The following is a 27548-nucleotide window of genomic DNA, read 5'->3' on the forward strand; positions in this document are numbered from 1 at the left end:
TTTCGCTGGCTTGAATTCTACTCTACTCTCCACCTGATGTACAGGTCTCAGCCGCTTACGTCAATACGGGTGCATAATACATTTTGTACATTATCTCTTTACACTTCCTTGGTACTTCCTTATTCCAGATAAGAATTCTTACACTCTGGTAGAATGCATTGCCCTGTTGCACCTTCTTGCTAATTTCTATGTCCAGCGTTGTATTCTGCATTAATTCACTCCCTAGGTATTTGAAACTGTCCACAATTTCAAGTCTTGCTTTTCTCTGGACTGATTTCATACCATACTTTACAATCTTCTCGTTCAGTGCTTTACGCGGTCTCGTACTTTTTTGCTGTTCGTACCCCAAAGTACAATATCATCTGCAAATAGCAATAACATAATCTTCCTATTCCCATACGGTTCCTTTGTCTCCTTTACAATTTCAACTGTAACCATTAAAAACAATAGATGTGACAGCACACTCCCCTGTCTTAGTCCAGTTTAATTTCTAAACTATTTCGTCTTCCCAATCAGTCTGTACGCTAATGACACAGTTGTTGTACATTGCTTGCACCACTTCTACAGTAACACTACACTAACTGCCAACACTCATCTTTACTAGGCAGTGTTAATGCTAATGTCATTATTCAGATACAATTTCTGAAACTGGCCAAAAATAAACCTAACCCACCACTGACAGCAAGTGGTAAATAAATTTAATTCAACAGCAAAAGCAGCATATGGAGGAAGAGAAATGAACATGTTATTTGCAGATGATATTGTGATTTGGGGAGAAGACGACAGGAAGGTTCAAGAACAGTTGAATGTGGTGAATGGGAAGATCGAAGAATGTGGATTGAAAATAAGTGTAGAAAAGAGTAAAACTCTTCTTATGACTAGAGGGGAGAAAGAAGGGAAAGGTCAGATTAGACTTGCAGACAAGCCCCTGGAAGTAGTGGAAACGTTTAAATACCTGGGGAGTGAATTAATGGAGAATGCTCGACTGGATGCTGAGATTAGTAAAAGGATTCAAGCTGGAAGTTGTTTCTATCATAGTGTAAGAAACATGTTATGGGACAAAGATGTGCCAATGGAAGCAAAGGATACTATGTACAAGATGTATTACGTACCCATAACAACTTACGGAGCAGAAACTTGGACAATGACAAAGAAGGATGAGAGTCGAATACAGGCAGCCGAAATGAAATTCTTGAGGAGTATGATACAGAAGAGTAGAAGAGACAAAATAAAGAATGAGAAAATCCGGGAAGAAATTGGAGTAGAAAAAATGAATGATAGAATAGAGAAGAGCCGACTAAGATGGTTTGGGCACATAAAGCGAATGAGCGATGAAAGAATGCCAAAAAAGGTGATGGAAATGCAAATCCAAGGAAGGAGAGGCCATGGACGACCACGATTGAGATGGAAGGATACCATCCAACGCAGCATTATAGAAAGAAACCTGGACTGGGACACAGTGTTGGAGGAGGAGTGGTGGAAAGACCGAAGAAAGTGGAGAGGAACCATATTTGCCCCTACCCGGCTACAGCTGGATAAAGGGAAATGATGATGATGAGATAGCATACTCACACAAAGTGATAAGGACTGTTGGTTACGAGGAAGAGTTTCTTGCGTGCAGCCACCAAACGGTCGAAAACCTTGCGGATGTCCTTGTTCTCCTCCAAATACTCTGCTACGTTGTTCTCCACGATGCCATGCATCACTGGATGGCACCTCTGCACAGAATTCTACAGGCAAAAATAATCTCAAATTAAAAAAGTGTAAAACCTTGTCTTTATTATTATTATTATTATTATTATTATTATTATTATTATTATTATTATAGCAGCTCCCTCTGTGGATCAATAGTAGAGTGTCATCCTCCAGATTCCAAAATAGCGGGTTCAAACCTGGCAGAGGTAGTAGGATTTTTAAAGGGTGGAAAAAAGTCCATCGCACACTCCATGTCATCCGATGTCGGCATATTTGTGGTCACCCGACAAAATTCATTAAAACTCAGCCATAGACACCCAAGAGAGGTTCCGTTTACTCTGCCTAGGCCTAGGGTAAAACGGAATGCTGAAATTGACAAGCAAGCAGCCAGATGGCGTCAAATTAAAATGCTTGCTAAAGGTAGCTGAGGCCATGTTGTTGTTTTTGTCATTGTTGTTTCCTGTTATCTGGGGTAAGTACTTCACGTGAATTAAGCCTTAAGCCTAGTTTTACGGTCAGATGCTCTTCCTGATGTCAACTCTATGTGGAGGGATGAATTCAATATTGCATATTTCTGTCGTGGTTAATAGGAAAATGTTTATTGCGATAATCATAAACACCCTGCCTCCAAGCAAAAGAAATTAACTAAACGAGGTTAAATTCCCTGACCTAGCCAGGAATTGATCACAGGGCCCTTTGATCCAAAAGCCACTACGCTGATCATTTAGCCAAGGAACCAGACAACATTATGATTATCATCATCCCCATTTTTGCCCCAGTTTTTGGAAACAGATTTCTCTGCCAATGATAATGTTAGGGGAAATTGCCATCGATCCCTTAAGGGGTTCATTAACAATTCGAAGAAATCACTGTTACAATTAGGTTACATCTAAATTTGCCAACTGTATCTATTTCTTTTCTAAAAATTAATGTAAAAGTGTGGCAGTATTAAGACAGCAGTGGAAATTGATTGAAATTTCTTAATTTATTGTTTTAAATTTTTGTTGTTGTTGTGTAAGATTTTATTTAGTTTGGACCTTTGGACTAGGAAGAATTCTGTTTTAGAAATTCTTTTTTTTATGTGTTGTATCAAAATTATCATTTATTTGTGAATTTTTAGTTTTTGTCAAAATTTGTGAAACAGTGTGTACCTAAGTGTGCAGTTCTAGAAGCGTGTTTCCTGTTGCATAAACGAAGACTTTTCTCAAATATTTGTCAGCAAGAAAGAAGAGATTTTTGATTGGAGAAAACAAGAGTTAATGTAACTGGTGAATTTTGAAGTTGAGGGTATATTCGAAATTCTTATTGGTGTCCTTTGATGGTTGCATGGATCTTATGTCGCTCCTTCGGTGGGAGCGAGGTAGGATCTCTGTCTTTGATCATCTGACCATCTTCGTGAGCTGACGTGCTCCTCCTTCGGTTCCGTCATGGGAGACCTGGTCTCAGGGTAAGCACTGTTTCTACATTTATTTCGGATTTCAACTTCATTTAAATGTAACAGTTTCTTTTTCTTACGGAGGAGTTTATCCTTGAGATTCATGTTCATTGCTAAACTTTGTCAAAATGACTTAGCTTTTTTAGCTATCATCATGTACTGTTGGATATTTTTCTTTCAATTTAAATTAAGTGATTAAGTTTCATTTACGTTATGCACATGTCTACACAGGCATGCTTAACAGTTATTTAATTTGTGTTTTATGAAGATCTTTCTGAGTTCTTAATTTTTTTTAATTTTTTTTTTTTGCTAGTTGCTTTACGTCGCACCGACACAGATAGGTCTTATGGCGACAGTTCTTAATTTGTTCCTTTCTATTATGAGTTTTGATCTGTTTCCTTTTTTTTCAAATAAATATATGTAATCCAAGGGCAATTATCCTTTACGTTTTCTTTCTTCACAAAAGGCTAAATTTCATTACCTCACAGAGTTCCATGTCGCTTTTCACATCCATTCTGTAGTTGTCATGTTTCCTAAACTGTTGTTTATATTCTGTGTTGCAAAGCTTTTGTTGAACCTTAAGTTTTCTTTTACTGTGTTTAAAATTTCAAAAATTTATTATTTTATTTGTATAATCAAGCCGCAAACGGTTACAAAAAAGTATACTTTGTCACAAGCCAGCCACTGCATAAGAGAAAGTATTTCACAAAATAAAATAAAAAGATAAATGTACAATTTTGACAACTAGTCTACAGCACTAAGAATGCGGAAGATTCCTCTCCGAAGATTGCAGTTAACACCAATGTGTTCCATGGACAACAGTCTTATACCAGCTAATTCTTCCATAAAGGTGTTACAACACAGTGACAATGAGATATACAAGAAAATAGCCTTGCGAGGATTGGACTAAGTTGGGAAGTCATTTCAGACTGATGACAGATAACGTACTACATGGAGATAAGTTTGTTACAATTGATCTCTTGCAGTTCCACTCCTTGATCACACAACAGGCAGAGAATAGGAGTTATTCCCACTTAAGAGAAATTTCTGAAGAGGCATCTGAGGTTGTAAGGCCATGTCCTCAGAGCAGCAACAGGTACTGTCACTTCCCATGCCTACAGTTTCACCATTGAAAGCAAGCACCCTCATGGAAAGCCAAGACAATGGTAGCATGGCACACTAGTCACTGATATGAAGGTCGCTAAGTCTAAACTGAACACTGCATATAATCGCGTAAAATGGTGCTCACAGATCTTAAGCGCGGATCCTGCAGTGGGCGGGCGAACGGACCGACAACAACGAGCTGCCAGAGGATGAAGGTAGTAATTTTTTGGCTACAGAACAAACCTCCAAAAATGTTAATACAGGGTCTTTATTTATGCTTGGCAAGGACTTTCTCGCTCGACCTTGGCCGCCAGTGACGGTTCAGTTGCTGGCTACCGCGCGTGCGTATGTACGGCAGAATACTGTGCTCAAAATCATTATCATGCATTTTACTCACCATGTTTAGTGTTTATGCTCAAAATCATTATCATGCATTTTATTCACCATTTTTACACTTTATGCTGAAAATGTTCTCCATGCGCTGCCAAACATAATCGGCATCTCCTAATGAAGTATTCGGTTACTCTACCTAGTTCTTCAGCAATGATGGATGCAATTGCAGCTCTTATATTGTCTTTAAGTTTAGTGTGTGAGAGATGTTCCCATAAACTACATTTTTTAACATTCCCCACAAATAAAAATCACACGCCGTTACATCTGGGCTACGAGGGGGCCACAAATTTGTACTTATGATCCTCGTACCAAACACGCTTCAGTAAGGAGATAACAACCTTTACGTCTATTTTTATTGTTTACTGAACCTGTACGTTTGAATTTCTTGGCCAGTTGTTTTATTTTCCGATTGACAGGAATGGGTCTCCCTGGAAATTTCGCTCAAAACTTTTGTCTTGTCCTAGCACACGATTTTCTGCACTTAATGTATTGTGCAGATATACATGTTCACGTAATGAATATTTCACATACATTACAGCACTATACACAATCACAATAAAACACTATACAATACAACATACAGAACACAGCAGCTTCATTGAACACCCTACTATCTCGGAGCTCAGCTGTCAGCAACTGCAGGAAGTGCTGGAAATAGCACGCGCCAGCGGCCGGTAGCGGCCTGTCATCGGCGGCCAAGGTCGAGCGAGAAAGTCCTTGCCAAGCACAAAAAAAGACCCTGTAGTTACTTAATGTGGTCTCTACTGACCTTAAATGACTTTTAAAAAATATTAATAAGGACAACAATAATGAGTGACACACACCACCTTCTCACGGGAGCAATTTTAAATTTATGCTGATAGGACTTGTAAGATTTCCTTGTGGACAACAGTTGTTTTCCTCCTGATCTATGTATGTAGCTCACACAACGTTTCTTCTAAGGCCCTTCCAGCTGCCTGCCTATACAGGTCGCTCATTTCTCTCCATGCATTATTTTAACACTTTCTGATCTTTTACCAATACAACAACTCCTAAACTACACAACTGGAAAAACATTATCCAACACCAGTAATATCTGATACAGACCTTTACATCCCTGAACAGAATCTCAGGGTGATAATCAATTCCATTTCGTATGAAGTATTCTGTCACGTTGCACAGAAGAGACATCTCGGGGACAGAGAACAAGTCTGCTAGCTGCACCATTTTGGCAGTGACATTCTGTAAAACAAGACAGTTATGTTTCATAATTTTCAATTCCAACAAGGTTCAAGTTTCTCTTCACATACCCATTTATTGTGAGTAACTTTCTCATTTTGTTACACAGATGTGCAATACAACAAACAACTACACAATATGCTTCAATTTCATTTCCTATACATAGACATGACACATAGTCAAAAACATGCAGGAACACTAGTCATACACTTTATTAACTAACAGTTCTCAGTTTTATGTTTCATACATCTAACAAAAAAAGAGGGAACAACAATGTGAATAAATTTCAAAGAGGAGAGGTTACAACGGATAACAGAAAAATGGACAAATGGTAAATGTAATGACAGTTCAATTTATGTAAAGGAATGGGACAATCAAGTCAAATAGAAGAGGGTAGCACATAAAGAGGAGGACAACGAAAATCATGTAAACACAAAAGGAAAAAAAGACAATCTCCACATATTCAAACACTGCTGTCTTCAAATATATGGGCTTTCTCCATATCAATCCGAGTTCTACATCCATTTCTTCTCTTGAGCTCATTCTGCTTTTCAACATCATCAAGAGGGCAGGTATCAACACTCACTGAGGGAGCCATTTTGACAGACCTTGAGTCTTAATATGAGAAGTGAGGGATATGAAAAAAGCAAGATAAACATACAAAAAGATACAGACAAATGCAAGAGCTAAAAATACAAGGAACGCAGAACAAATACAGAAGGAAAGAAGGAACCTAACGGGTCAATATAAGTAAAGCAAAGGAAGAAACAAGCAATAAATTAAGTCATATACAGAAAGATGATGATCTGGGGAGAAAATGAAGCAGAATTACAGGAGAAACTAAATCTTTGGAATGGCAAGTTTATCTCTGTTACAATCTGTTCCTGACTTCAAATACTTTGGACGTATCATTTCAAAAGATAACACAGTAAACCAAAAAATACTTAATAGGATTTCAAAATCTTCTCGATTTTATTTTCACGTGAGAAATCTACCCTGGAAGGATAAAATACCCAAGAAAGAAACACTAACCATGGGACTCGAAACATGTACTCTACGTAACAAGGCTAATAGTAAAATCCAGTCAACAGAAATGAAGTTCATTAGAACAAGGAACCAAAAGACCAGGAAAGACAAAATTAGAAACGAAGCAAACAGGAAGGAGACTGGCATCAAACTACCTGTTGCCGAGCTTACGCAGTCTACAATGGATTGGACATGTTACGAGGATGGACAGAACGAGAACAGCAAGGAATTGCTTTGACTAAGAAGTGAAATGGGAGAGGCAAGGAATCGATGGATAGACACAATGAAATCAGAGGTCACCAAGAGGAATGTCAACTGGGAGGACATAAGAGGAACAGAAACTATACTTTGACAGGAAGAATTGGTGAGCGCTTGTACACCACACCTGGGAAACTGGAGCTGGAAAATGATCATGATGATGACGATGATAGAAAGATGACTTGGTCTGTCATTTATTTGTTCCTTTGCTTTGCTTACAAACTATTGTGAGCAGAGGGTGAAACAAGAAAGAAATTCAAGATGTAACATGAAACACAAATGAGCTCTCTCTTCACAATACCCCTGTTAGAATGATGCAAGTTCAATCTATATAGTGTCAGCTCTGCTGAGCTTGTTTCAGCTTTATATGAGAGTGGCAGTGGTGATTATTGTTTCAAGAGGAAGTACAACTAGGCAATCATCCTCTAGTAACACTAACCAGACAGAAAAAAATGAAAGTATTATCCAAAGGAAGACAAGAGCCACAAATGGCATGAAAACGAAAGACTCCCCAGGCCTCGCAACTTATTACCGCAGGGGTCGGAAAAGAACAAAAGTTTACCCAGGGAGTTCGGAGAGGATAGACGAAAGTGAGGAGCCTGGCACAAGTAAGTGGAAGCAATGCCAGGACTGAGCTTAGCGCACCGTGATCGCCAACACATGCTCACATTGGAGCCCCTTTTAGTTGCCTCTTACGACAGGCAGAGACTATCATGCATGTTGTTCTGCTGCCCCCACCCATAGGGGGCTTTACAGAGAGGATGTATTTAAGCAAGCACACTTAATGAGGGCACAATAGAGTTCCTTTTCTTCTTCTGTGCTTGTTCTTTTTGTATGTTAATCCAGCTTCCTCTATTACTAACAACCACTCTCGGCCTCTGCGTCGCAAGACCATGGGTTCAAACTCTGGAGAACAAATTCAATTTGGCATTTCATATCGTATGATACTGGCATGTAAAAGATCTCTTGTGATACATTTCATGTTTACTCAACAAACTTTATTATTTTACTAGCTGGTACACCCCTGCTTTGCTACACAATTCTAGGTGAATATATGCTGTAAGAACACAATGGGGGGGGGTCGCCATATATAGCTTTTCGTGTGAAGTCCAGGTTGGGAAGTTTTCATTTTAATGGCAGATGCTAACTCTCCCCTGTGCCTTTTTATATCCTCAGAAAGACTGTGTCTATGATTTTCCCAAAGTCTTAAAGGATCTGCCAATTGAAAGATTACTAACATGACATTGTAACACAATTTTTTAGAAACGTATCTACTTCGGTACAAACTGAAAGGAAAAACTGTTTATGATTACTATTAATGTTTTATAATTGGTAAAGCTTTTTCTTCTCGAGAGTTATAAGATATTTGAACAAAATTCATATAAACATTTTTCTCGTAATCACTTGGTGCGTTCCATTTTTCAATAGGACTAGCCGTTTAGGCAGTATATTCAATAATTTTAAGATCCCAGGCATATGTTTTCATTTGACTTGCTACACATTTTCTTTCGCTCCGTGGCCCACTTAAAAGATAACATACATTCTTCATACTGTTAGGCTAACCGAACGTTACGGCTATAAGCTTGTGAATTTGGGCTCATCAGTCAAGTATTTTTTACGTGAAAAAAAAAACACAGATAGGCAAAGATACAAACATTCATATTTATCGTTGATGCCATTTTATCTTCAATTTTGGTTCTCATGGAAACCCTTTCATATTCTGTGATGTTGCATAGCCTAAGAATGCCCCTCTCAATGAGTATTGATGCTTCCCCCTCCCTATGAAGATGGGAAATGAGTTTGTCGGAGGCTATGAAGGTGCAAGCTTAATGACGAGAGAGCTTGTTTTTGAAAACTGCGGAGTGTGAAGATGTGGCGTACTGTTTGTTCACATCTCTTCTACCAACACTGGCAAACGTTTATCCTTCACAAATTGTAACATACATGTATTTTAAATCAAGGAGAAGATAAATGATAAAAACAGGCTTCAAAATCTGAAACACACCATGTAAAACAAGATAGTTAAAAAATGAATGAATTTTTTAATTTGAATATTTTGTTTAAATGTTAATCATTCACAGAGCATCCAACAATTTACTGCAATAATGCATGCTGCTCTACAAGCAACAAAATCAACTGCATTTCCCTAGCTACGGTGATGCTATAAACAATGGCCATAGCTTACAATCTGTCAGAAAACCACAAGCTGTCACCTCGACTAAGATATTGGTTATTACATATTGACGGTTGAACCTCTTACAAATTGTACATAATTGTGATGATTATCGCCCGAGTCAATACACAATATTGAGGTACATCCACTTAAGATGAAATTTTAAATAGACATGTTTCGACCTGGTGTAGGGTCATCCTCAGCAAAATATACATAATACACTAAAAACATTAGACACACAATATGCTTGTTGAACCTGAAAGTTTAAAATGTGAAGTGGTGGAGACAACGGGAATATAATAGCAGAAAGACCTCCAGCTCAAAAACTGTTTTCTTAATTCCTCATTGAGCTAGAAAACCAACTTAATTATGAATATCATGACTGATCATTTACTTGGCTAAGGGAACCTCAATTATTGTTTCTTACACTGAGGTTAGTTTGTGTATGGTTATGTCTCATGATTTAAATATGTAACTAGTCAAGTTGGCAGCAGTGATGAGCCATTCAAAAAAAATGATACAAAATGAAGCAATCCTGCAAAGAGTGCAGGGGGAGAGTTTTTTTTTTTTTTTTGCTAGATGCTTTACGTCGCACCGACACAGATAGGTCTTATGGCGACGATGGGACAGGGAAGGGCTGGGAGTAGGAAGGAAGCGGCCGTGGCCTTAATTAAGGTACAGCCCCAGCATTTGCCTGGTGTGAAAATGCGAAACCACGGAAAACCATCTTCAGGGCTACCGACAGTGGGGTTCGAACCTACTATCTCCCGAATACTGGATACTGGCCGCACTTAAGTGACTGCAGCTATCGAGCTCAGTAGGGGGGAGAGTAAACATGTAATGTACAGTGGTGAATAAAAATTCACACCCAAAAGCAGATATTGCTTGTCGTGATAGTCAGTCTGTAATTTTTATATATGTTTCAAAAGTAGGGTTTTATCTTTATGATGCGTGTGTTAATGTATTGAGTTTATTGTTAAGTAAATTGCTGACTTTTCAAAATAATTAACATGAAAGATGATGTATAAGTTTGTATTTGTGTTTATATTTTATTTGGTAATAAGAGCAAAATAAACAACAATTAGCAAAACGCAATACTAAGGAATGCAAAAAACCGGTGTGTATGGAGTTGTACGAGATCAATATAGGTGCAGTCTTTTCAACCACGTGGGACTTCTTGCGTAGCAAATTTAATGCAACTTCTCCCGGGTTAAACATTAGGGAGCTTGGTGTGCTTCTTTCATATGTTAGCCATCTTAGCAGAATAAGTTAACATACCAGCCCAGAGAATAAGGATTTGGATTGTTTAGAGTCCCAAAAGCAGTAATTTATTTATTCATTCATTCATTCATTCATTCATTCATTCATTTATTTTTGTCTAAGAACAGATCAGCTTTAAGTTTATAAATTACTCAGGCTACATTCATCTAATAAAATGTAGAGCAGAAAAAAAAGAGGAATAAGTGAAATGGTTGTCTGCCGAAAAGACAATAGGGTGATGATATTTGCTTTCAAGCGTATAGCCTTACGTACCGAGTAGTATGTATCACAGCAATGAACAACACAGAGCCACCAGCTGCCTTTTATAGCAGCAACAACAACATTTGTAGCACATTCAGGTTCTAGCTTGATGAAATAGTGTACATTTTTGTCCATATTCTGAGAGTTGCACATAACATTGTACTACGGCCATTGTCAACAAAATCACTTGATATAAACGTGCACTGTTCGAGTTGTCAATGCCTGAAATAATGAGCCACAAAAGACCTTCAAGATCCAATAGCAGATAATGATGGTTTAGCTATCATAACATCACACATAACAGCCATTTAAAACAAGAGAACAAAAACTGGAATTCAAAAATCCAACAACTACAATCACACAGAACAGGAAGTAATATAGCACTAAGCAAAATATGCAAAGTATTAAATTAATAGCCAAACAGTCAGGAATTTTGAGCAAACTTTGAGATTCAACACATAAATAAATGGTTTCTAGTTCTATGAAAGCCCAAGTGACCAAACAGTACTTCAGAGAAAAACTGAGTTTTGAGAAGGACTATACTAAAATATTATCAAACAGCCGAGATTCTATACAGAGTCCCTTGAAGGAATCCTGCAACAAAGAATTCATTCAGTAATTTCACCAACCACAGGGAACTATTGGAGCAAGCTAGCTCTCTCTCAACACAGTAATACAGATCGTTTCTGAGGCACACCTCCTACAGATAAGCAGTAAGGCTTAATTTACAGAAAATCCTGGATGTAGTGGCCTTGTTCTCCTACAGAAATCTCATTATATGTAAGTGCAAGGGCTATTTTTTCCCCAACCTCCGATTTGTCGCGAAATTAAAACCACAGTCAGAAGCCAATGAAGCCTTACGCAGATGTGTTGCAGAAGGTCCATCGACCGTGTCTCTTTGCACTTGTCAGTTCTGAGCGCGCATAAACATGCCTAGAGCAATGGAGTCTGCTGCCAAGTGTGAAGTGCGTGCTGTCACTCGATTTCTTCATACTGAGGGGTGGAATGCGCTAAACTTCATCGATGAATAAGTAATGCGTACGATAGAACTTTCATGAGTGACAGCAAAGTGCAGGAACTTTGAAGCACGATGTACAGACGTTCAGGATGCAGGCTGTCAGGGACGGAAGTGACTGTCAACCGATGATCTTGTTCTGAAAAACTTGGTCGACCAAGACATGAAAATTCTCAAAGTTATAGAAAAAGGCCCCCTCCTCAATATTATAGAAAACTGTTTTATCTATCTGGAACAGTTTTTCAATCCTAACTTCAATCTAAATGAAATTTCAGAGAAATCAAACATTTTATTTGGCCTTTTAATTCCTATCTTTAGTAATCATGTCTCAGATAGAAATAATTCTTCCTTTTATAACGTCTTTAAATTCCCCTCTCAGCAACAATCTTTCTTTCCCCACCTTAGACACCCCTTCTCCCCTTCCTTTCCCTTCTTTATCACCCTCCCCTCTTCTCACTATCTACTTCTTTGTTTCCATCGCCTGCTTCCTACAGCATGTCATTGTTTTGTTCTACATCAGACATATAAGTGTACTGTACATTTCACTCTAGAGGTGAGTCTCATAAATAATTTTTCTCCTTTTTAATTTATTTTCTGTTTGTTTACTCATTGCTAATTCTGGTTATCACTTCCAGATTTACTTCTTTGCCTGAGGTCGTAACTCAACTTAAAGACAACATCATATTATGACAAGATCACAACCAGAATTTTTGTTGTTATATGTATTTTAATGTTATAATTATTCCTGCAACATTATCTTTATCCTATATACAGCCATCACATGATCTGTTTAATTTTTTTTTTAAGTTGAAGATGGCCACTAAGTGCCTGAAATTAGTCCCAAGACTAATGTAATATTATTTACATGATATACTGTATTGAAAAGGTGGACCCCCCTTGTCAATTTATTTCTTATAATTGCACTTCAGTACGGAACAAAACTGAAATTTATAGCTTATAACACAGAAAGTGAATCACTGCGTGCATTCTACCCATAACCATTCTTTCAGGACCTTCATTGCTGCAGCAACGTTCTGTTCCGCTAACCAGCACAAACGTGCACCACATATGGTGAGGTCTAAGAAGTAGCGAACGTGTAAGTTATGGTTTCCGTGTTAATAAAACTGGAAAACCTACCTTCTGACACCCTCAATTTTTACTCATAATACTGCTGACTCACCAATTTATTTTAGGTTCCTTCGAAACAAAAGCCAACATAAGCTGGAACTAGTTTATTATATAAGATGGTCATATTGCAGCTGTTTCCACTTAAGACAGTCTAGACAAGTCAATACACAACACAGACATTCTCAGATGGTGAGTACATACTTACCGACGACTGGTGTCCTCGCTTAGGGGGCAACAGCAAAGGAATTCGGTAAGAGAAAGATACATATATGGTACACACACAAAATGATCACTTTCCAAATATACATTTACCACAGATAACATCACCTAAATTGTAGATACCAGAAAACACACAGACTCTTTGTCACTTGGATAGTTCTTACATTCATTATCAAAATCTAAATCACAGGGAAGAACTAACTCGAGCATAGGAGAGAAAACAGAACTTCATTAAGAAAAGTTCGTAATGTACACTTTTTTGTCTTAGCTAAAGATGCTCCAAAAATGGATCAAAACATGTACTAATATAGACGACAAGACATTAAGCTAAACATATGTAATAATTCATAGGTTAGCTAATAAATTTAAGTATTGGAAGGTGGAATCTTCTTTCAAACCTAAGCTGAGTCAACACCAATATCTACAATGATATTTATAAACTGTCATGAACTTTCATTGCTACATCTGTATGGCCGCAATGTCATCACTCCATGGGTCAACCTACATTTACAGGACTCAAGCACACACTGATATGCTGTCCAGCTACTTGCCCTTTGCTTACGTCACCTGCTTCACTGAGAAGATTCAGCTATGTTCCAGTAAATTCCGTGAACATTAGTATAAAAGCCCGATCAACCTACCGACAAAATCAGTCAAACTTATGCTTTGGTGTGGTTGGAGGGCCTAGTCCAGAGTTTGTTTCGTCTACCTTTTCCTCCCGAACATCTGGGAACTCAACTTCGGACTTGTGAATGGCGAGCAAAAGAGACATTTATAATATGTCCATGGAACTTAGTTTTCTGTCAGTGTGAGGCTTACTGTACTTCACTTCATCTATCTATCTATCTATAAATGCTTTCATTCCCCACCCTGAAGGAGTGGGGCGGGCCACCTAGACGGTAACGCCCTCTCTCTGGCCAAGAGATGCGGGCGGGTTGGGTAGGTTTGATGGATGAGGGAGGTGGGTAGGAGGTCGTGAAAAATAGAGGAGATGGTAGGGGGTTGGGCCTCTTTACTAAGCTTTATTGAATGTGCATTTCCAAAAGTTACAAAGAAGAATTTATAAACATAAACAATACTTTCATGATTAGATAATTTTAAAGAGTATCACATGATAACATAAGAAGGGTATTTTTTGTGGATTTTTTGTTTTCTCTCTTTTTCTTTTTGATTCTTTTTTTCCTTCCTACGCCAAATGATAAACAAAAATATTGTGCTATAAATACATCTAAGAATAAGGACGTCTGCAATGCAAGAATTAGGTGGTTCTAATAGCATGCCGTTCTGAAGTGATCCCGAATCTTGTGCATTACAATGCATCATTAGATATGAGGCTATTGTCCTTCACTTCAAATTTTCGTTGGAATATATAAGGTCAAGGTTCCTTTCTGTTTACGAGTGTTGTATAATCTTTACTGATGGAATTTCTGTGAAAAAAACATTTTGTGACTGGACTCTGAAAATGTAAGATTTGTGTTCATATTTTATCTACCTATTCAGGAACTGTAGAATGTCGCCAGCTTTATGTATCAGTCAGCGTTATATCACAGTAATACTTGTTTCTAAGAATGACCCCAACACTTGTATTCCCATCATTACCTCCTCCCTTCCTTCCCAATTACCCTAAGATCTTTTTTTTATTATTGTGTATATCTAGTTCTTAATCAATCGACATTACTACATCTGTGCACCTTGTTAAGGTGTTTTTTAAACTGATTATTAAACTCCAGTTTGTATTTACTGGTGGTCTAGGAACATCGCTCCGACTGACAAAATGTATAATAGGGATAGTTGATTCATTTTATCTGTACATGTCTTTGCAGTTTCTATCTGAGATAGATTAGTTATTTTTTTTAAAAAGAAGGGAAAACATACTGATCATGTATTGTCTAATGAAAAGTGATGTGATTTGTTGTTTGTTCTCCAAATAAATCATATGTGCTGTTCAAAGAATTTACTCCTCCTTTTAAATTTCCATGGATTCTCCTAATCATCCTTTTCTATGTACCATCCACACAATCCTGTAGAAACCCAGCACCTTCAAGTCACTAACAGGGTGTTGATTCTATATTTTCTGAACAGTAACAGACGGTAGCACAGTCTCTTTCCTATCATCATATATTCTGCACCAGTTACATTACCTTGGTGTCAACTTATCTTACTTTCTATGGCTGGGTCCATTACTCTCCTGGGTAACCTATCATGTACTCTTTAAGTACGGTGGTGGTGCATGTGGACAACACCCTTTCAGATATCTTCTCAACTGCTGCTAGAGTAAGGCAGGGGTGCTTTTTATCATCCCTCCTTTTCAACATCCACAGTGAGCACATCGTGAGGGAGGTCCTCGAAGACTGGAATAGCAGCATCACAGTTAGTGGTAAAAAAATTACCATTCAATGCTATGCTGATGACACACTGATAATAGTGAAAGATAAACATGAACGAGAGAACGTCGTGTGGAGAGTAGAAAATCAGAGCAAAGCTGGCTCGTATCTGGAGGAACACCTCCATCTCCGTCAAGACGAAAATGAGATTAGTGTGAACTCTCATCTTCCCTTTCGCAACATATGCATCAGAAACTTGGACTAAGAAGATGCAGGCAGGATTGATATCTGTAACTGTGGTGGTACAGACAGCTATTATGAATACCATGGATGGAACACCGCACCAGCGCATAGATCCTGGGACAAGTCAGCATGAAAATGAGACTGTCGATGCTTGTGAACCAACAGTTCTGGAAATACTTTAGGCACACTGCCAAGAGACCAGAGGCAATGAAAAAACGGATCAATGAGGGAGACACTGACAAAGACCCATGGGATATGTACTACCACGATACCAACTCAAGAGTCCGACCAGAGAGGGCAAGATGAGATTCTCCATGCATCCTGGAGGAGAACTGTCAACATGCTTTAGGGTTAGAATATGAGAGAGAACCTATCGTCTTCCATTCGCCTCACATTACATCATCACCAAAGCCAGTTTATGCGTACAGCTTCATCCAATGAGTTTATTCCTAACTTTGTCTTTATCTCCCCATTTTGGGTACTCTCCTGCCATTATTCCCACCTGTTTGTACCAGCAATCATTTTCATCACTTTCATGTCTGTTACTTCTAACTTATGAGTAAGACATCCTGAGTCCACCCAGCTTTCACTTCCATTCAGCAAAGCCGGTCTGAAAACAGATCGATGTAAAGAAATTTTCATCCGAGAACTCACTTCTTTCTTAAAGAATACATTTGATCATTATTAACACATTGGTGACTGGGTCAGGACGGAGGCTGCTACCCTCTGTAGACTGGATAGTTCAAGCCTGCAAGAATAAAATTACATTGCTGCACTGAAACTCATGTAACGCAAAAAGTGTTCTAAATAACAACCTCAAGCTTCTAAATTATGAACGGATTATCTTTTGAGAAGCCACCGACTGTATCTGCATCTACTACATACTACAAATGTTATCTATACTCGACTTGTGTATATCTGAGTCACTGCTGCACTGGTATTCCAAAACACAGGATTGTTGTCCACAATTTTACATAGAAGGAACAAAATCATTGTAAGAATCAATCCCATAATTAGAAATATCTAATTCACTGTCTCTAAGTACATCTGATAACCGGTCTGCACATAATTCATTACAAATATCCACATCTGTTAGCAACTACATGCGCCGTGCCATATTGACAGCTGCCCTGAAGTTCCAAGGAATTTCTCGACATTTCCAGTATTATTTTGTTAACTAGATGAAGGTTTAAAGAAAAGGAGGTGATGGAGAAATAGCTGCCTTATACTATTTATTCCATGACTACTCCATTTAACACTTGTAATTTTGCCACCAGATTTTAGCAGCGATCAAGGAAACATGAGGGCCATAAAAACAAGAATTCTCATAGCTCGTCATGCACGGTTGGCCGAGAAACTACGAGAATTCTTGGGGCCCGTTACCAATGTATTAATAATCAAAGAGAAAAAATTACAAACATATGCAAAAGATAACTTCAATGATAGGTCAGAACGAGAAGAAGGAACAACAGGCTTCTATTTTAAGAAAAAATTCACTGCGCACCATTTCTTCACATTGTTAAATGCTTTGTTTGTTTTGAGATACATATAACATGGAATACAATAAAAAATACAATTTGTAGCAGAAGACAGAAACAATAGAGTACTTCTGAAATCATCTTTACAAATACCAACGAATGATACACAATTATACATATTGAATCAAAAGGGAGAAAATGTGAGGGAAGAATACAGATTTGCTAAAAAAACAATGTGGACAAAAGAGTTTACATTAACAAAAGAATAAAAAATTATAATCACCTGAAAGTTTTTGCCCTGTGGTTCAAGATAGGCAATCGGAATGACTCTGTTCTTGTAGAGGTCGAGGACTTCTTCATCCGACACAGGAGAGAGACCTCTGTAGACTGCCCCCAGTTGGATTTGCATGAACGAGTCAATCTTGAGCAGGAGACCTTTCTCGATGTCATAGTGAAGACCTCGCACGGCAAACCCAGGCTTGTATTCCAGAGATGCAATTCCTGAAGGATACTATAAAAGAAACTATCATGAGTCTTTTTTATATGACAGTAAATATCAAAGATAAATTTATATCATAGTAAAAGTAAACTCGTGTCCTCATCCCGAGGTGGTGCAGCTCTTTTTAGGTACACCCCCATTGGAGGTGAGCTGCATGTACCATTTCAATCGCATACCAGCCCTCCTGCCATTCTTACATTTCTGGCAGTACCGGGAATCGAACCCGGGCCCCCGAGGACGGCAGCTAATCACACTAACCGTTACGCTACAGAAGCGGACAATTTATATCATAAAAAAATCTGTAAGGTCAGTCAATAAAGAAACAAACAGTCAGACAGTAAAGTTTTTAATCCTAGGTCAGTCTGCTGGTTTTTGAGGGAGTAGAATGGACACTGTGGGCCTTTAAAATGTAGATGTATCGCATAATGCTGAAGATCCCATGCCTCACCATGCTTCACTTCATGTGAAGTCTTCTCTCTTGGAAAACACAGCAAAACAGTCTATTTTGGTCACATCTTCTGAAAGGACAAATACAGCATGATACAACCGATCAAATAAAAGACATGAGAGAAATGTGAACATGGGAGGAGAAAATTTTCTTGGATGTACAACCTCTGACAATGTCCATGATACACCAACTCGTTTGGGGAAAATCAAACAGAAAAAATTATTCCATGATGATTGCTAACCTTCCATGAGAAGAATAAGCAATAACATGGTTTATCATCATATATTAAATAAATAAACTATTTCATTTATGTATTCTAATTTATGTATTTATTTATTTAAAACATTATTTTACCATTTGCTTTAGGTTGTACAGACAATGAGAGGTCTTGTGATGATGAAACATTATTATTTTGTTTTAAGGGGTTAATATTGAGGTCATCAGTTATGGGAATAAAATGTTTATGGCCTTGATGAAAGTACTATTTACCAGCATCTGTCAGCAAATGAAGTAGGAAACTACCTCAAACATGGCTGTTGTCATTTATGAACACAACAATCTCTAGAATCTAGCCAGAGCCTCGCTGCATGCATAAAATCCTCCTCCTCCCTGAAGCCACTACACTGCTGTGGATGCCACTGGACTCCCAACAATGTTCACGATGTGCTTCCATTCTTTGCAGTTGGTGGCTATGTTCTCAGCATCACTGATTTTTAAATAGTGGCACTTCAGATAATCCTCAATGTACTTTAGCCAGGTTTCCTCTGCGGCAGTTCGTTGAACCTTTCCATTGAGATGGCTGTTTTCGACAAAAGAGCTGGTGTAATAGTTGAGTGGTTTTCATTCCACAAACATGACCAAACTGTTGCAACCGCTGCCTTTCAATGTAAATTTTGATAGGAGCTTGGTGGTTGGTGCTGTCACAAATCACTTTGTTTCGAACACTGCTGTATACAGAAATTTCCAGCATCTAACATTTGGAATACCTCGAGCTCATCAAGGTTGGCCTTGAGGAGTGTCCACATTTTTGATCCATACATGAATATCGCAAGGATTAGTGCCCCAAAAAAAAGGCAGATTTTACTCTTAACTGCAATTTTTCCTCCTTCTTCTTTTTCTTCTTCCAGATGCACTATTTAAGAGAGGCATGGACCAAACCCTAGTTGGACCGAGAGGAAGAACTGACAAGAGAGAGGGTGATTTCAGGGTAAGGAAGGATATACATATCACAAGCAGCTAAGGCCTAGTTTTACCTTGTAAATATCGATGAGCATATCCCTGCCCAGCCTATAGAGCAGGAAGTCCATGGATGATTTGTAGAATGCCAGAGTGTAATCATAATCAAAGCCGTACACATTCACCTCCTTCAGATCCAGCTCGTTGCAGGCAAATACACCTTTGATGTTCACGTCCTGAGGCAATTTCTTAGCTGCAAGCAGTAAAATTCTACAGTTATTGCACTCTAAAAGTGTGAGGAAAAGGTTAATCAGAAAGGCACAGCTTGTGAGGGTGGGGAAAGCAAAACAGACATCATAGATGAAAACACAATTCTTTACATAAAAATGGACTTCCAATTAATATTTTTAAGGACCGAGGTATTAACTGAGACCATTACCTTCAGTTGACATAGGTTTAACTAATTATTGGGTATAAGTCCAGGATTCGTCGGCGCGGGCGAGCACAGGCTCTGCGGCTGCTGTTTTTACGTCTATATGACGTTATGTATGACGTGTTTAGCGAGTTGATGTTTGCAAACATGGCAGACGTGCTGCAACCTTCCTCAGCTAAGAGTGCTGTATGAGCCCATCCAGCCAGTCTATGTAGTATAACGTGGGTCGTTGGTTGCCAACATCTGGAGCAGATAGGCACCACCAGAAAAATAAGATAATTGTGTGGTCAATGCAATATGGCACAATCTTTTCCATTTGGTGGAATGTGGATCCTCAGGGGTCATACAAATAATTTAAGGGGTTTGTGATAACATCTACACAAAAACTCTCAACTTCAAAATGGATTCCTGTTTGCAATATTCTGTCTGAGGAGGAACAAGATGAATTTGCTGAAATGATGGTTCATTAAAGACATTTTTCAAACAGTGTACAATTGATCAGTTCTGGGTAAAGATTTTCTGATTTTAAGAAAACAGGTGAAAAAATACTCTGTTCCATTTTGCTCCATATTTGTGAGCAAATATTTGCAGTATTTTGTTACGTGAAGAACAAACCAGAGGAGCAGAGAGAAGAAAGAACAGGCTGTGTAAGACTGAAACTGACCTTGGATCAGAAGATCAAAATGCATGCTGCAGAACTCCAGCTCACCACTGAGGATTCTCAAGACAAGGTGCTATGGAATCGCTGCTGTCGTGTTGCCATCACCATGCAAGGGATAAGGCGGGGAAGAGGAAGGGGAAGGAATAAAACAGGTGTGACTGTTTAAGCACACCTTAAAGTGTTGTTCAAAAAACACAAAGATAACGTAAAGCTTATTAACAATGTGTTGGACCTTAAATCTTTTGGAAGCATAAATATAACCCTTCAACTAACAATAATCATATGGCCTCAGCTACCGTGTGCAGACATTTTTAATTTGATGCCATCTGGCTGCCTGCACTGCGAAATGTTTAGTGCGGTGAGCAGATACACTCTGCTGTATGGGACAATGTTACAGGTGTTAAAAAACTCTCCTTTACATTTGGTATGAGCACACAATTTATCTTTTCTAGCTCGTCTTTTCCTTTTTCTTTGCAATTATACCAGTAATAACTGGAACAGCAATTCTGAGAGCATTCTTTAAATTATAATCAGAAATACTCGCACACAAAATAGTTTTCGTATAAGACAAAACAGAAAAAAAAAAGTTTTCACCATGTGGAACCAAACATACAGATAATTTTAGCTACTTTTCGATGCAGCGTAGGAAAATCTTCCTTAGACAAATACTCATAGAATTCGAGCAAAGCCTTTGTATTCAAAAACAGATCTTTTTGACGATCACGTAATTATTGCCACACAGATTACGCATTCGGCTTTATCATCGCGACTGAGAAAAAATATAAAAGTTCCCAGTTCGATTTTAAATGGGTTTTTGGAAGTCTTTGCTTTCTTTGAAACAGGTTGCTCCATTATTATGTTGTTGTCTCACTCTTTTCTATTTAACTGATAGACAAACCATCCATTACCGGACGCTTCGTCGCTCTCAGCACTCTACACAATCCGAGTCAAGCTGAATCGGACCAATGCACAGTGCACGGAGCCACTGCGCCTCGGTTTGCACATGTGAGAGTTTGGGTGTTTGAGAGGTGGTGGTGGTGGTGGTGATTATTGTTTTAAGAGCAAGTACAACTAGGCAACCATCCTCTATATAACACTAATCAGAGGGAAAAATGGAAGGGAACCGACACTTCGAAAAATGAAGATATCGGTCAAAGAAAGACAAGGGCCACGAAGGGCGTGAAAATGAAAGACTCCCTAGCCCTCGCAAACCTAACAGTGTCGGGGTCGGAAAAGAACAAGAGTTGACCAAGAGAGGTCGGATAGGATAGATGAAAGTGAAGAGCCTGGCACAAGTAACTGGAAGCAATGCCAGGACTCAGCTAAGGGCCCCATGGTCGCCAACCCACGCTCCAAAGTTCAGAGCCCCTGGGGCCCCTTTTAGTCGCCACTTACGACAGGCAGGGGATACCGTGGGTGTTATTCTACCGCCCCCACCCACAGGGGGGTGTTTGAGAGGCCCTGATATAGAGGATGATTGCCTAGTGGTGCTTCCTCTTAAAACAATAACCACCACCACCACCACCTCTCAGCTAAGGTAACTGTGGTTCCAACCCACGGAGAGCACCTGGTCCCCCTTTTAGTTACCTCTTATGACAGGCAGGGGATACATGGATGTATTCTACTGCCCCACCTACAGAGGTAGTGAGAAAGAGGGTTCAGTACAACGAACAATGCCCTGATCAAACTAAGGGACAAAATGTAGACCTATATTCAAGACACTGTCGTTTCTGATGTCTATATCACTCAACTGACCCACTTCAGAGAAATTTCCAGCAGAACAGTTTGTAAATGACTGGATTAAAGTTGGTCATCACTCTGGTACAGACATATTTCATAAGCATGGAAATTCAAAGCCATCAGCTCATGCATTATCATAACTTTTAACAAATATGTCTTACGGCTGGGGCCATCTGAAATTAGCGATATAAAATGTGTGATGTGATGTTATCTGGCAACTGCTCAGGTACTGATAGATGGCCTTGACTGAGAAACATACATTTTAGTAGGCTCTTTTATCAAACAGGCCTCATCATAATCCTGAGAACTGATCATTTCAATTGTGGTAGTTTCATAGGCCCTGATTCATTTCCCCCATTTGATGCATTGGATCCTACACAGGTCAACTCCAAATTCCATACAGATATCTCTCGAAAACTATTCGTTAGATGCAAATAAATTAATTGTTAAGCCTATAAATTTGAGTTTCATTTATTGAAAGATAGGCTATCTTTATGATCATTTGTTTTCTTCCAGAGGAAAATTACACTATTTTTTCCTTTTCTTAACTTCAGAAGTGTGAAAGTTATTTTTACAATATAAGTTGATTATTTGCAATTTGTGGGTGGGGGATGTAGACCAAGAATACACCCATGGTATCCCCTGCCTGTCGTAAGAGGTGACTAAAAGGGACGACCATGGAGTGATGAAATTAGAACCATGAGAATATTTGTGATTAGTACCATTATGTGCAGAACACCATGGGTTGACATTACTTGCGACCAGTACCACCTTGCAAGGAAAACCATGGGTCTACGTTACATAGGAGCAGTACCATTATGCAAGAAACACTACAGGTCTGGAAGTTTTTTGTGATAATGGTCATCATGTGTATTCCACCGGACGGTTCCATTGTGTTCAGAATGGGTCTGCGTTACCTAGGAGCAGGGCCACTTTATAAGAAACACCAAGTCGATGTTAGCTGTGATTATTATCACTATAGTAGGAACACCATGGTTCTGTTTTACCACTGATTAATACCATTATGAGGGGCTGGTGACCTGGATTTTGGACCCCTTCACATAAGGAGTATCATCCCAGTAATGAAGGCATTGCGACTTCGATCCACTGATTGTTTTGTTTCACGATCAGTGTCAGTGGCTACATTATAAAGTTTTAATTTTCGTTTCGTTCACCTCGTACCATTCGGGGTGAATGACCTAGCTGGTAGGCCCCTTTAAACAACGAAAATCATCATCATCAAAGTGACCAGGTCTCGGGTATGTATCTGAGAACATGGTAAATTCTAGAATGCCAGTGCCGAAATTGTGTTGACAAGAGGCGAAATTGACTAGATATTCCCTACCTACAAGAAGCTTGATTCGCACTCGAATATCACCAGAGGCGGGAATTTTTTTTGAGCAGTCAATGGAAGTTAGGCAAGAAAACACAAGAAAGAGCTGTCTGGCATAAGTGAGCAGGGGAAAATCCCAGACCTGACTGGAGCTCCGTGGTTGCCATACAAGATGGGGTCTCAAATCATCTCCAAACGATTCTTCCAGTGGTTTCGTACAGAAATACTAGAATCGATCGTTATTTTAATTTCCGGAATGTAACCTCCCCGTACTCTCTAGACCAAAAATGCTTCTAACAAAGCGTCCTATCTTCAGAATAGTTCAATACTGCTCGCAAGAAGGCGAAATATAGTTCTGGGTGCACCCATACGCCGAACTTTTCGAATTATATTCATTACGAATTTAATAACATTTAATGAAACCTAACCTTTCCAATGTAATGTTTAACATACAACGTGCGTTAACTAGTTAAATAACGGATAGATTGTTAGTGATTTATCAGAGCTGCCAAGGACTTATCAATACGTCTACTTGGTCTACTTTAATAAAGTTGCTAAAAATACATCAATGAAACATCTGATATTCGCCAAATCAACGGACTTGCATGATGGCCAACTTTAACATCATTTCACACAATACTTACATTCACATTTCTGTTTCGTTCGTATATATGCTTCCTCAAGATTTATTTGCGACATACATCTCTGGAGCAATAAATTCCACAATTGCGGCGAACACTTTCGAGTCACTTCTTTCGAAATTGCAAGATTCGAAGATGCTAATCTTCGCAACACTTTACAACTGGAGTACATCATTTTATTTGCGTAAGAGTATTATAATCGTAAGTGAATGGAGATATATTCTTCACCACATTATAATATTCATCAATAGAGCACAATATAGCACACGATTTGAACGCTCACATTCTATTTACAGCTCTCAATAGCAACACCAAAAATAATATCGGTCATGGGTACTGGCGCCTACTAGTGTGGTATCATTGGCAGACTGGAAACTGGAGATGGCAAAGACGAACAAAATGATCAGGTGTCAAGTGGCTTTAATTGCGTTTAAATCCTGCTTGCAGTGACAGCAAATATAAATTGATTCACTAACGACAGCTAATGAACGTTTCGACAGTACGTATTTTTGCCATCTAGATATTATCGTAATGAGAAATAAAGATATTACACGACCATTCGACTACTATATTTACGAAAGGCGTTTAAAAGAAAGGCTATAAATATGAATGAAATATTTATTGCAGCCAATGGCTATACACTTTATAACTGTAAAGGCTATAAACATAAATTAATATATTTTGGTAAATATAAAAAGGGCAAATTCTAATTTTTAAGAGGATAAATTGTCTCGGGTGATTATCTTATAGCAGTCCGCGTGTCGACTCCCGTCATTGATTGAGATTTTAAAACTATACACTACTGTACACTATACGGTCTAACAAAGTCATGAATTTGGATATAAATAAAATTGTGACCGAAGAGTAACGCTGACGTCATCTACTTTACATGTTTACTTGATTGAAAAAATAATGGACAGTCCGTGACAAATAATTACCGATCTAAATATTTTCTCTCTTTTTCCTGTATTTATCCAGTTTTCCCCATATTCCACTCTTACCTCATCAATCAAGGCTGAAGATCTGTCAAAATCGACCCTCAATGTGTGCTTAAGCTCACCCTGTGATAAAGATGGGAAGCAGAAATGGGCTATCTGGATGATGAGGAAAAATAAAAATGGATGTTATTGATCTAAATATTTTCTCTCCTTCCTTTTCCTATATTTATCCAGCTTTCTCCATGTTCTGCTTTTACTGCTTCAGGGCTGAAGGTCTGTTGAAACAGACCCTCAATGAATGGTTAAGCTTGCCCCCCGATAAAGCTGGGAAGCAGAAACAATCTTTCCGGGAGCTGAGAGAAAAAAAATGGATGATAAAGAATTGGGATTGATGAGGGATCCCACCTGTACTGTATAAAGATGTAGAGATTGTCCTTACCTCTAAGTCCTGATGAAAAGACTAGATGCTTTCTTCACCCTGTTGAACACTTCCATCACAATGACACTATCTAGAACTATTGGTATTCGATTTCCTCTCCCTCAAATATGAAGCGGCATGTATCTTGTCTGTTTTCAATGACAATGTCTTTCTTAATTAAAAATAGGAGAGGATTTCCAACAATCAATACTTATTTATTGTATATATTAAACTACAGGACCGGTTTCGACCTCATATTCAAGGTCATCTTCAGCTGAACCATATATACATATTACGGTAATATAATGAAGCTTTGATTAAGATTGTGGTGTTGAAGGAATGCCATATGATGATGTTGTACATTTAGTTACATACAAATGGGGCACGTCTTAGCGTGAGCTGGCGTATATGTCATTCTGTGCAATATTGCAACTGTATGTCTAAAATGTTGAAGGTCTTAAAACTAGTGTATAAAACACGTCTTTTCCTAAACTAACTTATATATATGTACATGATAAAAACAATACATAAAAACACTTCATGTACATGAACATTCGTTCTTGCTTGGTGGTCAATACATCGACTAACTTCCGTATTTAAGTCTTATTCACAGTTGTACACTTCAGCTGCTATTCGTAGAGTTTGTGAAATTGCATGGATAAAAGTTTTGTCTTCCTGTGCGTATGTGAGATAAAACACTGTGAGATAAATAACTGCGAGACCAGCTATATCGGACGTACCGGTAGAAACTTCCTAACCCGATATAACGAACACATAAATGCAGTGAAACACAATCATTTTTCCTCAATAGGACAACATGTCGCAGACTATAAACACAGTTTCACAAACATCGATAACGATATGCAAATCCTAAACATAAACCCCAAAGGCCCCCTGCTCAACATAACAGAAGAATTCTACATCACTTTGGATCAGTACACCAATCCAAATTACAACATAAATGAAATCACAGAAAAAACTAACATCATCTTCAATACAGTTATCCCCGCCTTAAAAAACCCTTACCTTAAGTTAATCGATAAACAGAATGCAACAAGCAACAGAAAAACACCAAACAACACACCCAGCTCCATCCCTACCCCTACAACAACAACAACTCTCCCTACCCCTCCTTTCCTTCCCCTCACAGCAGCTAGCATAAGCCCAAGAAGAACACGAAGTAGTACATTACAAGCTCGCATGTCAAACACAACTCAGCTACACCAACAACAGTAAGTACATATTCCAATTCACACACATAACCCTTAGACATTCCTCCGCACAATATCATTTATAACTCAATCTTATCTTCCACAGATAAACATAACATCATTGCACAGCTACAAATGGGAAAGGAGCCACTACTTTGAAACCAATGTCACCCAAATTTACGGACACCAATAAGTAAACATGAACTGGTTCTTATAAAAGGGCAACACACACAGCAGAGCTGAACATATTTTACTTGAATTTCATCCATACATTTGGCACCCTTTTTAAATTGAAAGTGTTTTATCTCACATACGCACAGGAAGACAAAACTTTTATCCATGCAATTTCACAAACTCTACGAATAGCAGCTGAAGTGTACAACTGTGAATAAGACTTAAATACGGAAGTTAGTCGATGTATTGACCACCAAGCAAGAACGAATGTTCATGTACATGAAGTGTTTTTATGTATTGTTTTTATCATGTACATATATATAAGTTAGTTTAGGAAAAGACGTGTTTTATACACTAGTTTTAAGACCTTCAACATTTTAGACATACAGTTGCAATATTGCACAGAATGACATATACGCCAGCTCACGCTAAGACGTGCCCCATTTGTATGTAACTAAATGTACAACATCATCATATGGCATTCCTTCAACACCACAATCTTAATCAAAGCTTCATTATATTAATATGTATATATGGTTCAGCTGAAGATGACCTTGAATATGAGGTCGAAACCGGTCCTGTAGTTTAATATATACAATAAATAAGTATTGATTGGTGGAAATCCTCTCCTATTTTTAATTGTGCA

General features: G+C 38.4%; 1 protein-coding gene across 1 annotated transcript in view; it reads right to left on the minus strand.

Moving 5' to 3' along the window:
• The window catches only part of Nt5c (5' nucleotidase C), a 52241-nt gene extending 27870 nt beyond the window's left edge, over window positions 1–24371 (minus strand). Inside the window, exons 1-5 of the mRNA XM_067154522.2 lie at window positions 24165–24371; window positions 19431–19606; window positions 17514–17741; window positions 5714–5848; window positions 1573–1730 (exon numbers count right to left, since the gene is read on the minus strand). Coding sequence (XP_067010623.1) covers window positions 1573–1730; window positions 5714–5848; window positions 17514–17741; window positions 19431–19606; window positions 24165–24336 — 869 coding nt within the window. The 5' untranslated portion in view covers window positions 24337–24371. The remainder of the gene's footprint in view (window positions 1–1572; window positions 1731–5713; window positions 5849–17513; window positions 17742–19430; window positions 19607–24164) is intronic.
• Window positions 24372–27548: the final 3177 nt, after the last annotated feature.

This window comes from Anabrus simplex, chromosome 10 (genome assembly GCF_040414725.1).
Source record: "Anabrus simplex isolate iqAnaSimp1 chromosome 10, ASM4041472v1, whole genome shotgun sequence".
NCBI classification, from domain to species: domain Eukaryota; kingdom Metazoa; phylum Arthropoda; class Insecta; order Orthoptera; family Tettigoniidae; genus Anabrus; species Anabrus simplex.